The sequence below is a fragment of the Ahaetulla prasina genome, chromosome 9 (assembly GCF_028640845.1).
Source record: "Ahaetulla prasina isolate Xishuangbanna chromosome 9, ASM2864084v1, whole genome shotgun sequence".
Classification (NCBI taxonomy): Eukaryota; Metazoa; Chordata; class Lepidosauria; order Squamata; family Colubridae; genus Ahaetulla; species Ahaetulla prasina.
The window spans coordinates 19,882,921-19,895,604 of NC_080547.1; the positions used below are offsets into that span (position 1 = coordinate 19,882,921).

General features: G+C 39.5%; 1 protein-coding gene across 9 annotated transcripts in view; it reads left to right on the forward strand.

Moving 5' to 3' along the window:
• ARHGAP32 (Rho GTPase activating protein 32) overlaps positions 1-12,684 on the forward strand; it is a 200,145-nt gene that overhangs the window by 66,239 nt on the left and 121,222 nt on the right. For 8 of the 9 annotated variants that reach the window (XM_058194899.1, XM_058194901.1, XM_058194906.1 and 5 more), the window contains exons 3-4: positions 4,918-5,009; positions 7,986-8,070. The exons of the other annotated variant lie outside the window; for it this stretch is intronic. In XM_058194899.1, the coding sequence (XP_058050882.1) occupies positions 4,918-5,009; positions 7,986-8,070 (177 nt within the window). The remainder of the gene's footprint in view (positions 1-4,917; positions 5,010-7,985; positions 8,071-12,684) is intronic. 9 annotated transcript variants of the gene reach the window in all.

Consider the following 12,684-nt stretch of genomic DNA (forward strand, 5'->3'; position numbering starts at 1 on the left):
AGATAAGATATATTAGATATATTGTCCCTTTATTGTTTGATTGTTTCCTGATTTCTTATTTGTCCTCTATGACTATCATTAAGTGTTGTACCTTATGATTCTTGATGAACGTATCTTTTCTTTTATGTACATTGAGAGCGTATGCACCAAGACAAAATTCCTTGTGTGTCCAATCACACTTGGCCAATAAAAAATTCTATTCTATTCTATTCTATTCTATTCTATTCTATTCTATTCTATTCTATTCTATTCTATTCTATTCTATTCTATTCTATTCTATTCTATTCTATTCTTTATCATAGACATCTGATATAATGCCTAATAAAAACAATTCTGGCTTAAAATCTATATGTTGCCTAATCATTTTTTCTAACCATGTATGGATTAGTGATCAAAATTTCCTTGCCTTTATGCAAGTCCACTACATGCGGTAATATGTTCCAGGTATTTGTTTACATTTCCAACAGTTTGGGGACATATTGTTAAAACATTTTAGCCAATCTTGCCAGGGGCAGATTCAAATTTGCTAGAATGGCAAATTCAGCCAGCAGAATACATCTAACTATCAATTTAAAAGTTTTTTAAAAAAGATATACCACATAAAAAAAAACCTTTTTATGAACAATACACTGACTAAATTTTGTTCGATTCTTTAAAGAAGTATCAAAGGAATAATAAACATGTAATTTTTTTACACAAGGGCAGTTATTTTAGCAGTAGTCTTAAGTTATGTTGTCTACATACTGTAATAGAAAACAATGATTTCCTCTTTTGAGAATGAGCCCAGTTTGTTTCCAGGTTCATATGATTCCTTCCCCAGTGGGGCGTTAAGACACTGTTTCCGCTTTTTGATTTAGTTGTAGTTTAGGCTGTTGTTTGAAGTGTAAATTACAATTAATTTTACCTTATTTTATTGCAGTTATCAATACAGTAATTATATGGGATGAACTATATTCAATCATTAAAATGGATGAATTATGCCTAATTGAAACTGAAAGCAATAGCTTCTAAGTTTTCCCCATTTAGCTAATAGACCATCAATTGCTGGGGGGGTTTTCTTGGCTGTGAGCTCAGCTTCTTTGGAAAAGATTTTCCAACAGTAATAAAATGAACCCATAATGACCTTTAAAATGTCTGCCTTAATACTGCCCATAAACCTACAGTCTACACAAATTTATTCTGAATCATTGTCAGAAGTACTGAACTTCTTTGTTGAATTACTTTGCCTGTGACATTTCAGTAATTGATCAGTAGTTTTTTTTGTTTTTGTTTTATTTGCATTTATATCCCGCCCTTCTCCGAAGACTCAGGGCGGCTTACACTGTGTTAAGCAATAGTCTTCATCCATTTGTATATTATATACAAAGTCAACTTATTGCCCCCAACAATCTGGGTCCTCATTTTACCTACCTTATAAAGGATGGAAGGCTGAGTCAGCCTTGGGCCTGGTGGGGCTTGAACCTGCCGTAATTGCAGGCAGCTGTGTTAATAACATTGTCTTAGTCTGTTGAGCCACCAGAGGCCCAGTTAACTGTCCCGAACGTGTGTACAGTTTTCATTCAGAACAAACAGCTTTATTCAGTTGCGTGTACCTGGGTGTCTAATATTTAAAGATGATGGCATTTCCATGCATTACCTGTGCTGAGCTATAAAGAGGAGAGTGGCCTGCAGGAACAGTCCCAAAGATGCTTTTTGAAAGACAACTGGACTTCCCTGGTTTTTTCCCTTGAAAATGTTTTGCTTCTCATCCAAGAAGCTTCTTCAAAACTTCAGAACTGAAGAAGCTTCTTGGATGAGAAGCGAAACATTCGTCATCATCCATTGCTTGAGGGTGCAGTTACTACCAACATGCTAATGATATCCAGGTATACAGCTGTAATTGGAAACTGCCTCTAAGGGAAGCTTGGAGATGATTGTTGTGTCCATGTTACATCCTGTAATAGAGGGAGATTAAAACTGCCTGTTGGAAGCTATGCTGATACCCAGAATTTTCTACAAGGGACATCTATCAAGTAATTACTGAGTTATGAGCAGGTTCTTGACAATGATAGGAAACAGTTCAGTGACAATTGTAGGAAACAGGATAACAATTCTCCCCTCCCTCCCATGAATTGTCTTCTACTTACAGTTCATTCTTCAGTCTGTTGTGTCCAACTCAGGAATAGATATTGCTGAAAATAGAAAGATAAGGACTGAATTTAGTTAGTGTCATTTACACCTAATTTTTTTTAAAAAAGTATTCTGCCTCTATTTTTTTAAATAAAAAACATTAAGGGATTATAGTTATAATACAATGACCCAACTAAGTTTAAAATATATTTCTTTTTTCTTTGTAAACAAGTTTTATTAAAATTTTTCTTTCATCATAAATATTTTATGAACGAAGTGTTGACCGGGTCACATCTTATACATTTTATATATATTAATCTTTTTAATCTATTCCAATCTTCCCATTTTTTCCATATTCATCTCTTTCATATAGTTCTTTATCACAAATTAATCATTTTTCACCATATCTTGTTATTTCAGCTTCTGCCATATTGTTCTTTTCCCCCCAAGTCTATTTTACGTTTCCAATTTCAGCCATATTCTTTTTCCATATTTCTTTGTCTTATCTTAATTTCTTCTTAATATATAATACATAAACAGTATAACTATCTGCCCTTAATTCCTAATCTCTTACAATAACATCAATTAATTATTTTGTTTCTCCATTACAGAATATATTTCTCAAAATCCTCATCCCACTTTTAACATTTCAACTTTGTCTCTTAATTATAATTGTCTTCAAAATTAAACCAAATTACCATTTCACATTTCATCTGCTATTCTTTTACTATAAGCAATATACACCATCATATTCAAACCATTTTTTCTTGGTCTCTCCAAAATTCCACTTCTTAATAATTTTCTCCTTTTATTCCATTCTCTTAACTTCTTTTTCTTTTTTTGGGGTGGGTGGGTGGGTTTATATTTATTATAGCTTTTCTTCTGACTCCTTTTCTCACTTTTAGATATATTATTTGAATAGTTCTCCCCAGGTTTTCTCCTAATCTCTTTCCACTGTTTCCCTCTTTATCCTTTGATTGATTCTTTTTTGGGGAATGTTCTCCCCTAGCCACTCTTTTTTTTTGCCACTATAAATCCCAGTGAAATCATCTAACTGCTTTCTGCATTCAATTCCTTTTCCTTCAATATTATTTTCTTGCTCCTAATTTATGCTCTCTTCTACCACCTTCTCCCCTATTTCCTGTTCTGTGTGTTCCAGCAAAATTTCTGACTTTCTATTACCCTGTAGTGATTCACGTATATTTTTAATCATCTCAATTAATTTGTCACACATCCAAGACTCCATATTGCCAATTTAAGAAAGTGTTAAATTTTTTGAATTATATCTCATTTAATTAAAATTTAAAATCCATATAGTCTCTTTTTTGTTTCAAATAATGTACAATTTAAGTATTTATCCAGTCTACTCCAAGTTAAAGATTTGTTATCTTCCACAGCTGTTGAAAATCGAAATCAAGTAATGTAGAAAGACATACTCCTTAAAAGTTCTCACGGTTTCCAAGTTATCTTTTAGAAGTCAAGGTCACAGCTGTACTTTCTCTTTCTTTGAAGCGAATATTGCAGTACTCTCTTTCCGCCAGCAGATGTCTCTCTCAAATCCACAATATTTTCAAACCAACTAAATGTCAAAGCTGTCAAAAATATTTAAATCCACATAAAATACTTTTCCTTGGGTTGTTTTCTTTTATTATTTTTAGTTACTCCAAATCCAATTATAGATACAAAAACTTTCTTGGGCATTAGTATTTTAGTCTCCTCTTTGTTTTTCTCCTTCCATAGAATTTCCCGAATGCCAATTAGCCGCTCATTTTAGCTCCGGGACATCTTTTAATCCAGTTTGAAATTTTCTTTTACTTGTGAGTTGGCCAGTCACTCACCTGGTACCAGCACAATGTTCAAACACCGCTCCTGCACAAAAACTTAGTCCAGTTGCCCCAGCTTCAGAGCAGTCATTTTAGAATGGCTGCCACGCCCGCTGCCTCTGACCTTTTGAGGAACTTGCCTATTCCTCTTGGTCTTCCGAGACGCCTCTCCTTCACCATACCTACAGGACGGTTCCAGTCCAAAGACCCCCTGACAATGGTTTGTCCAGCTGGATTTTCACGGAGCTCGTTAGAGCCCACTATTTTTTCAGCCGGTCTCACTGCGACGCTTCCGGTCTCTCCCCTAAGTTCAAAATATATTTCAAATAGAGTATTTGTATGCTTCTTTTAGTGGGACGTGGTGGCTCAGTGGTTAAGACACTGAGCTTGTCAATCAAAAGGTTGGCAGTTCAGTGGTTCAAATCCCTAGTGCTATATAATGGGGTGAGCTCCCGTGACTTGTCCCAGCTTCTGCCAACCTAGCAGTTCAAAAGCACATAAAAAATGCAAGTAGAAAAATAACGACCACCTTCGGTGGGAAGGTAACAGTGTTCCGTGCCGCTTTGCCATTTAGTCATGCCAGCCACATGACCACGGAGACATCTTTAGATAGCACTGGCTCTCCGGCTTTGAAACGGAGAGGAGCACCACCCCCTAGAGTCGGGAACGACTAGCACATATATGCGAGGGGAACCTTTATCCTTTTAGGCTTCTTTGTTTCACTGCTTCTCAAAATTTGCTTAAAAATACACAGATTTTCTTATTTTAGTTATCTGGACACATCATTCACAGTGTTAAAATATTTGGTACATGTAGAGACAAGTCACATCATCCATCTGGAAGTGTAAAAGATTACACACATGCTTAAGACTATCAAATCCTATGGCAGCAACTAATCTGTAGATAGCAAAATTGGTGTCTTACATATTTACTGAAAATGAATTAAACTGTTGAATCATCTATTTTTCTCTCTCTCTTTTTGCAGGCAAGAGGCGCAGACATCCCTGAGATTTCTGGAGAGTTATCCTTGCGGACTTGTGGCAGCACAGCTAGCATGAAAGTGAAGAATGTGAAAAAGTAAGATGTTTTGTTTCATCCTTACAACTTCAGTGATGTCCTTGGCATTCCTAAATGTTGACTCTCAAGATGCTGGTTGACTTCTTGTCGATATACAGGTGGAATAAGTCAAATTAATCCCTGTTGCACAAAGGCAATAAGAAATAAAAGGTAAAGGTTTCTCCTGTCCAGTTGTGTTTGTCTCTAGAGAGGGGTGCTCATCTCTGTTTCTTGGCTGAGGAAGCCAGCGTTGTCCAAAGACATTTTCCATGGTCATATGATCACAATGACTGTAGACCAGGTGTGTCAAACTTGCGGCCTGTGGGCCGGATGTGTCACATGCTGGCTAAGCCCACCCCTGATTTAGCGAAGGGGAAAAAAGTTGTGATAGTCACGTGATGAAACGAGTTTGACATCCCTGCTCCACACCAAAGGCTCATGGAACACTCTTACCTTCTCACTGAAGTGGTACCTATTGATCTACTTGCATTTGCATGCTTTCGAACTGCTAAATGGGCAGGAGATGGGGCAGGAACGGGAACTCACCCTGTTGCACGGTGCTTGGGTCTCGAACCCGGCTTGCAACCTTCCAGTTGACAAGCTCAGTGTATTTAACTGCTGAGCCATTGTGTCCCCCCCGCACCTTCAATAGGAAATATGCTCACTTAAACAGAAAGCCTGCCCACATTTTCTGCCTTCCCCTCCCTCTTCCCGTCCTCCTCCTTAACCTCTAGAAACCCAAGGCAGGCCAATAGATGAAGTGTTTTACTGCTTTATTTTTCCTCCTTCTATTTGTTGTTGTTAGTTGCAAAGTCGTGTCCAACCCATCGTGGCCCATGGACAACATTTCTCCAGGCTTTCCTGTCCTCTACCATCCTCCAGTGTCAATTTAAACTTACCCCTACTGCTTCAGTGACTCCATCCAGCCACCTCATTCTCTGTCATCCCCTTCTTCTTTTGTCCTCAATAGTTCCTAGCATTAGGCTCTTCTCCAGTGAGTCCTTCCTTCTCATTAGGAGCTCCTTCTATTATAATCGTGCAGATCTCTGAAATTAAAAGGGCCGATTTCTAAACCACTAAGCCACCAAAGGAAAGCGCGGGAAACAAGGCCGCCGTGACTAATTTCCCAGTCCTCGCCACAGCGCTCACAGCCCTAATCAAGGCTAGCAGCAAAAATGGCCTGCGCCCAGGCGGCAAGAGGCTAGCGCGGCTCCAGCAGCTTCAGTCGAGGCGCTCTGACACTGCGGAGGCCAGCCGCAAGCATTGGGGCAAAGTTGAGCCCGGCAGCATGCCAAAACGACCCTTGAGGTACCTGTGGGGAATGGGGAGGGTAGGAGGCATCGGAAGGGACCACCCCCCAGCTCAAATCACAGAGAGCCCTCCCCAGCTGCAAGAAAATACAAGAAAATACAAGAAAAAAAATTGGAATAAAAAGAAAAAGGATTAAAATGAAAAAGGGCTATCCAGGGAATTACTTCCAAGCTCAGCTCCAAAGTTCTGGAGTGAAGAAAATTGCGTCCATAGCTGAGACTGAGTTGAAAAACAAAACTCAGCCTGGCAGCTCCGAGAAAGGACATATCACGGTAGGACCAACGTCCCATTTCTAAACCGGTTAAGGGGTTGGGAGAGAACCATGGGATTCTGTGCTGCATCCCATCTGCCAGAGTAACTATCATGAACCGATCTCTATACCAACCGCTATTTAGAGCCGCCTCGTCTGCTTTCATCTTCTGTGCCCTCAGGCTCCAGTCTTTGGTGCAGTGGCTTCCACAGATAGAGAGAGCTTTATCTTAACTGCAACCTTGTCATTGGGATTGTACCAACTCTATCTCATTGCTTTTGATTTTGGTAGCAGAGCCTCCTATCTCAAATCAGACATCAGGACAAGCTTTAGATTAGCTTCTTTAGGTTTATGTTTTCTCTTGATGGCTAGCTAAATCAAAGCATAAACTTTCTATACGTAAGGAGAAAATGTGCCTCCAATTGTCACGTACAAGGAAAGTACGGCGAAATGTGTACCTTAACTATCACAAATTTGAGAAAGGACTCCTTTGAACTGAGCTTCACTTCCTTTCTTCCTCCGTAATCCTCTCTGTTCCCAATTTAATCTGCTGGTAGGGTGGACTTGTATTTGATCCACCTTTGGATCCAGTAATGATTTGAAGTTCAGAAAACTATCCAGGAATGGATTTGTTCAGAACTCTCATCAATCGTGTGCTGATTCTGCAAGAGAAGGCTGATGACCCTGTTTTCTAGTGGGGAAAGACCAGGTGCTAAATCTCATTTTTCTTTTAAAGTCCTAAGGGAAGAATGACTGATGATCAAACACTCTTTGTTCACCACCAAAAAAATGTGCTCCAGGACACTAAAATAGTTTCTGTACCGCTATAATAAAGCTTCAGCAATACCTATCATTTTGTAACCCCAAGTCAAAGCTAGAAAATAATTAAAATACATGTTTGGTTCCTAGATCTACCAGTATAGAACTGATGGACTCTTAATTATTTTCACAGATTTAATTTCTGTCAGTTGGTATGAAGGCATATGAAGTTCATGCATGTTTCTTGGTTGCTTCTCTAGCCTTCAATCTTCTAGCTCTCTTGGCACATTAAAGGATGAATTCCTTGCCTTCGTATTTCAGTTTCAGGTGCAGGCTCTTTTTAAGCTGGAATTTGTCTTCTAACAACAAATAATACTTGATAGTTTGCTTTCTTCCCTAGAAACCATTTTTTAATTATTTCTTTGTGTTACATAGACGATACCAGTGGTGGGATTCAATTGTTCTCCCCACTTTGGCCGAATCGGTTGTTAAATTGCTGGCTGGCCCTCCCCCCACTCCTTATCTCGGCCCCTTATCTCGACCCACCTTAACCGATGCCTACGATACTCCATGTTTGAACGATTAGACATTTCAGTGACAATGTCAGGAGAAATCTTTACTTGATTGAAACGTCAGTTCTGATTTCTGCAATAATATACGTCTTCCCTGTGTTTCAGATTGTCCTTCACCAAAGGCCATTTTCCAAAGATGGCAGAATGTGCACACTTCCATTATGAAAATGTGGACTTTGGCAATATACAGGTGAGAGAATGTTAAATCGGGTTAAACTGTTCCATGTGTTGTCATGGAGATGCCTTGTCTTTAGCACATATTTTCTAGCCTCACCTAATGGTCCTGTACGTTTATCGTCTGCCTGTTTGGCAACCTTGTATTTAATTTCCAAACTTCCTGCTTCCACGGTGATTTATGGATCAGCAGGCTCTGTTATGCATGCCCATTGCATCACACACTGTCAGTCCTGTTTTGAATCCTTAATCTTTCCTTGTATTTGAATGAACATAATCATTTCTATTTTCATAGTCACTGGGGAATAATAATGAAATTCTGCCCCAGTGCTTCATAAATAAAACCAGTTCCCGTATTTGTTAAAAAAAAAAGGAGTAGGCTAAAGGAGATATGTATACTGAGTCATAGAATCATAGGACTGGAAGGAAGGGACCTTGGAGGTCTTGTAGTCCAACCCCCTGCCTAAGGCAGAAGTCCGTATATCATACCCAACAAACGATAGCCCAGTCTTTTCTTGAAAAATTCCAGTGACGGAGCATCTCACAACGTTAAAGTATCTTCCTATTATAATTAGTGTTAGTAATAAGAGTCGGTAACCAGATTGACACAAAAGTGATTTGAATGGCTTATGTAAAATTCAGTCTAAAAGACAAAGCAATCTTATAAATATGATCTATTCTTTATTTTAAAATGGTTGCTTTACCTTAAGTTGTTAACAAGCTCTATGTGTTGTGACCCAGGCCCAAGTAGGTAGGAGTAGATGCAATCAGTTCAAAAACAAACAGACTTTATTAGAACAGCTGAGAATTAACTGATTGGTCGCCAAACTAATCAAAGCAAATTCTTCATATCACAATTCTTCAGTCCTATCACCAACCTTGGTCCAATTAGGCAAACTGCCAAATGCCTTTCTTGGCAAAAGTTCAGAAGACACTGATACAAATGCAACAAGACAAAGCTATCACCGTTGTTTTCCGGCAAAGAGTCCAAATGCTGTTGCTGGTCTTTTAAGCCTTATCTGGAGGGGCCAATCATCTCTTGTCCTACTCCCGAGTTGTCCTCTTTGCTGTAGCTGCTCTTGTCTTCTGGCAGCTCTTCTCATGTGTGCATTAATAACAGGCTCCTCCTGTTCCCCTGCCTCACTACTGTCAGCCTCTGGAGGCTCCAGAGTCTGCACATCGCTCCCCGATGGCCCTGGCCCCATCTCTGCCTCTGATGCAGAACCCTCATCCGGGCCTTCCCCAGCCTCCAGGACTGGCCCGTGTTCTTCCTCAGCCTCATTGCTGTCCTACTCCGCTGCCAGCTCTGCAGGCTGCTGGCAGACCACAACACTATGTTTTTAAATGAGTACGTGGATAATAACTTCAATAAAGACTTGATCCTGTTTTGGTAGTTCAAATGCTGAGTGTCAGGCAGTCCTATTATAGTGACTGGACAAACCTCTTATCATTTTTTCCTTCCTGTTAGATATAGCAAGTGTTAGCAAGTGTTCTCTCACAGATGTATTTTTTTTAAAGCCAGTTTTTCAGGCTAAGGCTGTGCCAAAAGTAGCATAGCTTTCAGTGATTTTTAATGGGTTGCACAGAATAGAGAAAATGGCAGAATTAATCAGAGGCCACCACGCAAGGCAGACAAACCTGTCCTATCAAAATAGTTTCTAAGTTAATAAACTCCTGCCATTAGCCTGCCCTGTGTAAATTTTGGGACAGGGAGTTGTGATTAAAATGATTCGCTGACCTTAAGCAGAAGTCCAATCCAACATTGATGATAAAATAAATGCCCATGTATTTATTCATTAATGGTGTGCGTGGGATGGGGGTGGGGGAATGAGCCATCTTCCCCTTGCTGAGCAGAATAGAAAAAAAAAAAAACTTAGAATGGTAACAGACATTGACTGTTGAAACTGTGGATTAACCCTTCCATTTTGTTCCTTCCCTTTTCTCTTCCTTTCTTTCCCCTCCCTTTATTTCCCTGTTTCTAATGGAAGTGAAGGAAAGGGTGACTTTGTGTGCCAGAGTGGCTTGTATGTAAGAGAAAGCCACCTTGATTGCCAAATAAAGTGGGCTCCCCCCCAAATGTATGTAGGCAGTTAATTTGAATTAGTTATTTGATGAATACAACTTCAAATGTGTTTGCTATGGGAGGGAGGTGGTGGTAGATTCGGACCAGTATACACTACAGTCATGCACACATGACACAAATGTAAATACGTCACAGCACATTAAATTGAGGAGGGACCCTCCAGAATTGATGTCCAGCTGGAGGCAGATTGAGAAAGTAGGCAGTTTGAGCATTGCACGGTAGTTTTATGTCTGTTTTTATTGTTTCCAACCCAACAAAATATTGGAAAGAAAGCACGGAGAGAGAGTTGAGACTCTGTGTATGGTAGGCCAACCGTTCAGAACTAAAACTGAGCAGGATCACATTTAATGTTGCTGGAGAAGCTAACAATAACAATAACAAAAAAAGGGTTTAAAAATTGGGCTGGACCAGGCTAGGATCTGTGAAGGGGAAAATAAATCCAGAATAGATAGATAGATATAGATATAGATATAGATGTAGGTCTTTGGTTATTCGGATTTTCTCCCGCGTAAAATTGGCAGTGTCTTGGCGACGTTTCGACGAAGTCTCATTCGTCATCTTCAGGCTTCAGCTTCGTGCTTCTGGGAGCAATGAAGCACGAAGCTGAAGCCTGAAGATGACGAATGAGACTTTGTTGAAACGTTCAGAACTAAAACTGAGCAGGATCACATTTAATGTTGCTGGAGAAGCTAACAATAACAAAGACCTATATACAAACACCCGCGAAAACCTCAGAAAACATAGATATAGATAGAGATAGAGATAGAGATATGCAGTCTGGCGGGGGTGGAGGGGGAGAAGTTTGAGAATACTGTTCACTTCTCTTTCTGAACATCCCCACTGCTGATCCATGAATTGGAAAGAATCCCACCAGCTATCCTTTGGGTGCTTTCTTCCTTCTTTTTAATTGCCTCTTTCTTTCTAATTGCTTTCTTTCGGAGTAGTTTTCTTTTCAAGGAAATTCAGTCATCATAAAATAAAATTCCTGCTGAACTGCAGCCGACCGGACCTTTTCTAGCTTATCATAAACGAGACAATGCTGTACCTCTGTATCTGTACCTCTGACACTGCGGAATAGCGTTGCGTGATTGACTTCCCCTCGTTTTTTCCCCCCACATAGAAAAAAAGCTCCTTTTAGCAGACTTTAAACACAAAGAGAGGAGCTTCTTCAATTATTGAGATCCTGAGCAGTTGTGACTTTATAACGTCTTTGTCACACCTTCTGTCTGAAAGCAAACTAGGATGAGTCAAGATAGCCTTTTTCTTTCCCGTTAACAAATGTCCATAACGGCCGCTGTTATCATTTTCTCAATATCTTGACCGCAGAGGGGACATTGGCAACAGGCCAGTGTTTCTTTTTTGTTCCAGGTCTGAACGGTTGACAATATTTCTTTAAAAAAAAAAAACACCACCAAAAAAAAACTGCTTACCAGTCCAAAATGCAAAATGAGTGCTGAGTTATGTTGATTTTCATACATCAGCCTCTGTATCCTGGCAGAGGTCTAAAATGCTTGCTCACAGTGTGAATCGTGTTGGATTCAGTTTGCGAGAAGATAAGATAAAAGGACCAACGTTCTGTAGACTTTCCTTTCCTAGAGCTGCGGAATCATGTTTTGTTGTTGGAGCAGAGGCGTCATTTTTGTACGAGAACTTATCTGGTTGATAAGGTTAGCGACTTGCTAATGTATGTATTCATCTTTGATTAATTATGTTGACTTACCAAATGAGCTTGCTTAGTTTTTTTTCCTAGTGACAATATTAGCTCTGGATTCCTTAGAGCTTTTTGACGTTGGTTGTTTACAAACTGCACATCCCCCAGCACTGAAAATATTACCTGGTCAGGTAATGAAATGTCTTCAAGCAAACAACCAAGCCCAGAAAGAGCCCCAAGGATACCGCAGTACATATATTCTCTTCTCTTGGAATATTAGCTTTGCTAATGGGGGAAAAAAAAAAAGGCCTATTGAAGCAACCCTTATTTAAGCAAATAGAAAATTAGTGTGAAAAAAAAATTAGGTGGCAAGTAGTTAACAGTGAAATGGACTTTTGTTTTGCTGTAAAACGAAGGAAACATACTTTTAACAACATGTTGTGTCTGAATTGGGACACTGTTGTATTTCATGGGCTTTTTTTTAAAAAAAATATCTGGCTGGCCTCTCTCTTTCTCTCTAGCGTCTTAGCAACAAAAGCAGAGTTGCTGGTATTCCCCAGAAAGTTGTGGGGGGGGGGGAACCCCTTTGCCATTCTTTATATATTTCACTTGACCTAATTTCTCTTCGTCCCGTAGAGAAAGTAAGATTCTTTAATAAAGAACTTCATGTTGGTTGGGCCTCCCAGAGTCTCTTGGCACCTAATAAGCCGCCCTCAATTTCACCAATGTAAGAAGAGCTGAGAATTTAAATTACCCCTCTCCTCAATGTCAAAGGATTGGAGCGTGTGCAGTTTTGTAAGAAAGAGATTTGCTGCAAAGCGGTAGTGTGGACACGGAAAAATAATTTATTTCTAGCATTATAAATGTTTCCTTTCTCAGTGCTCAGTAAATATATG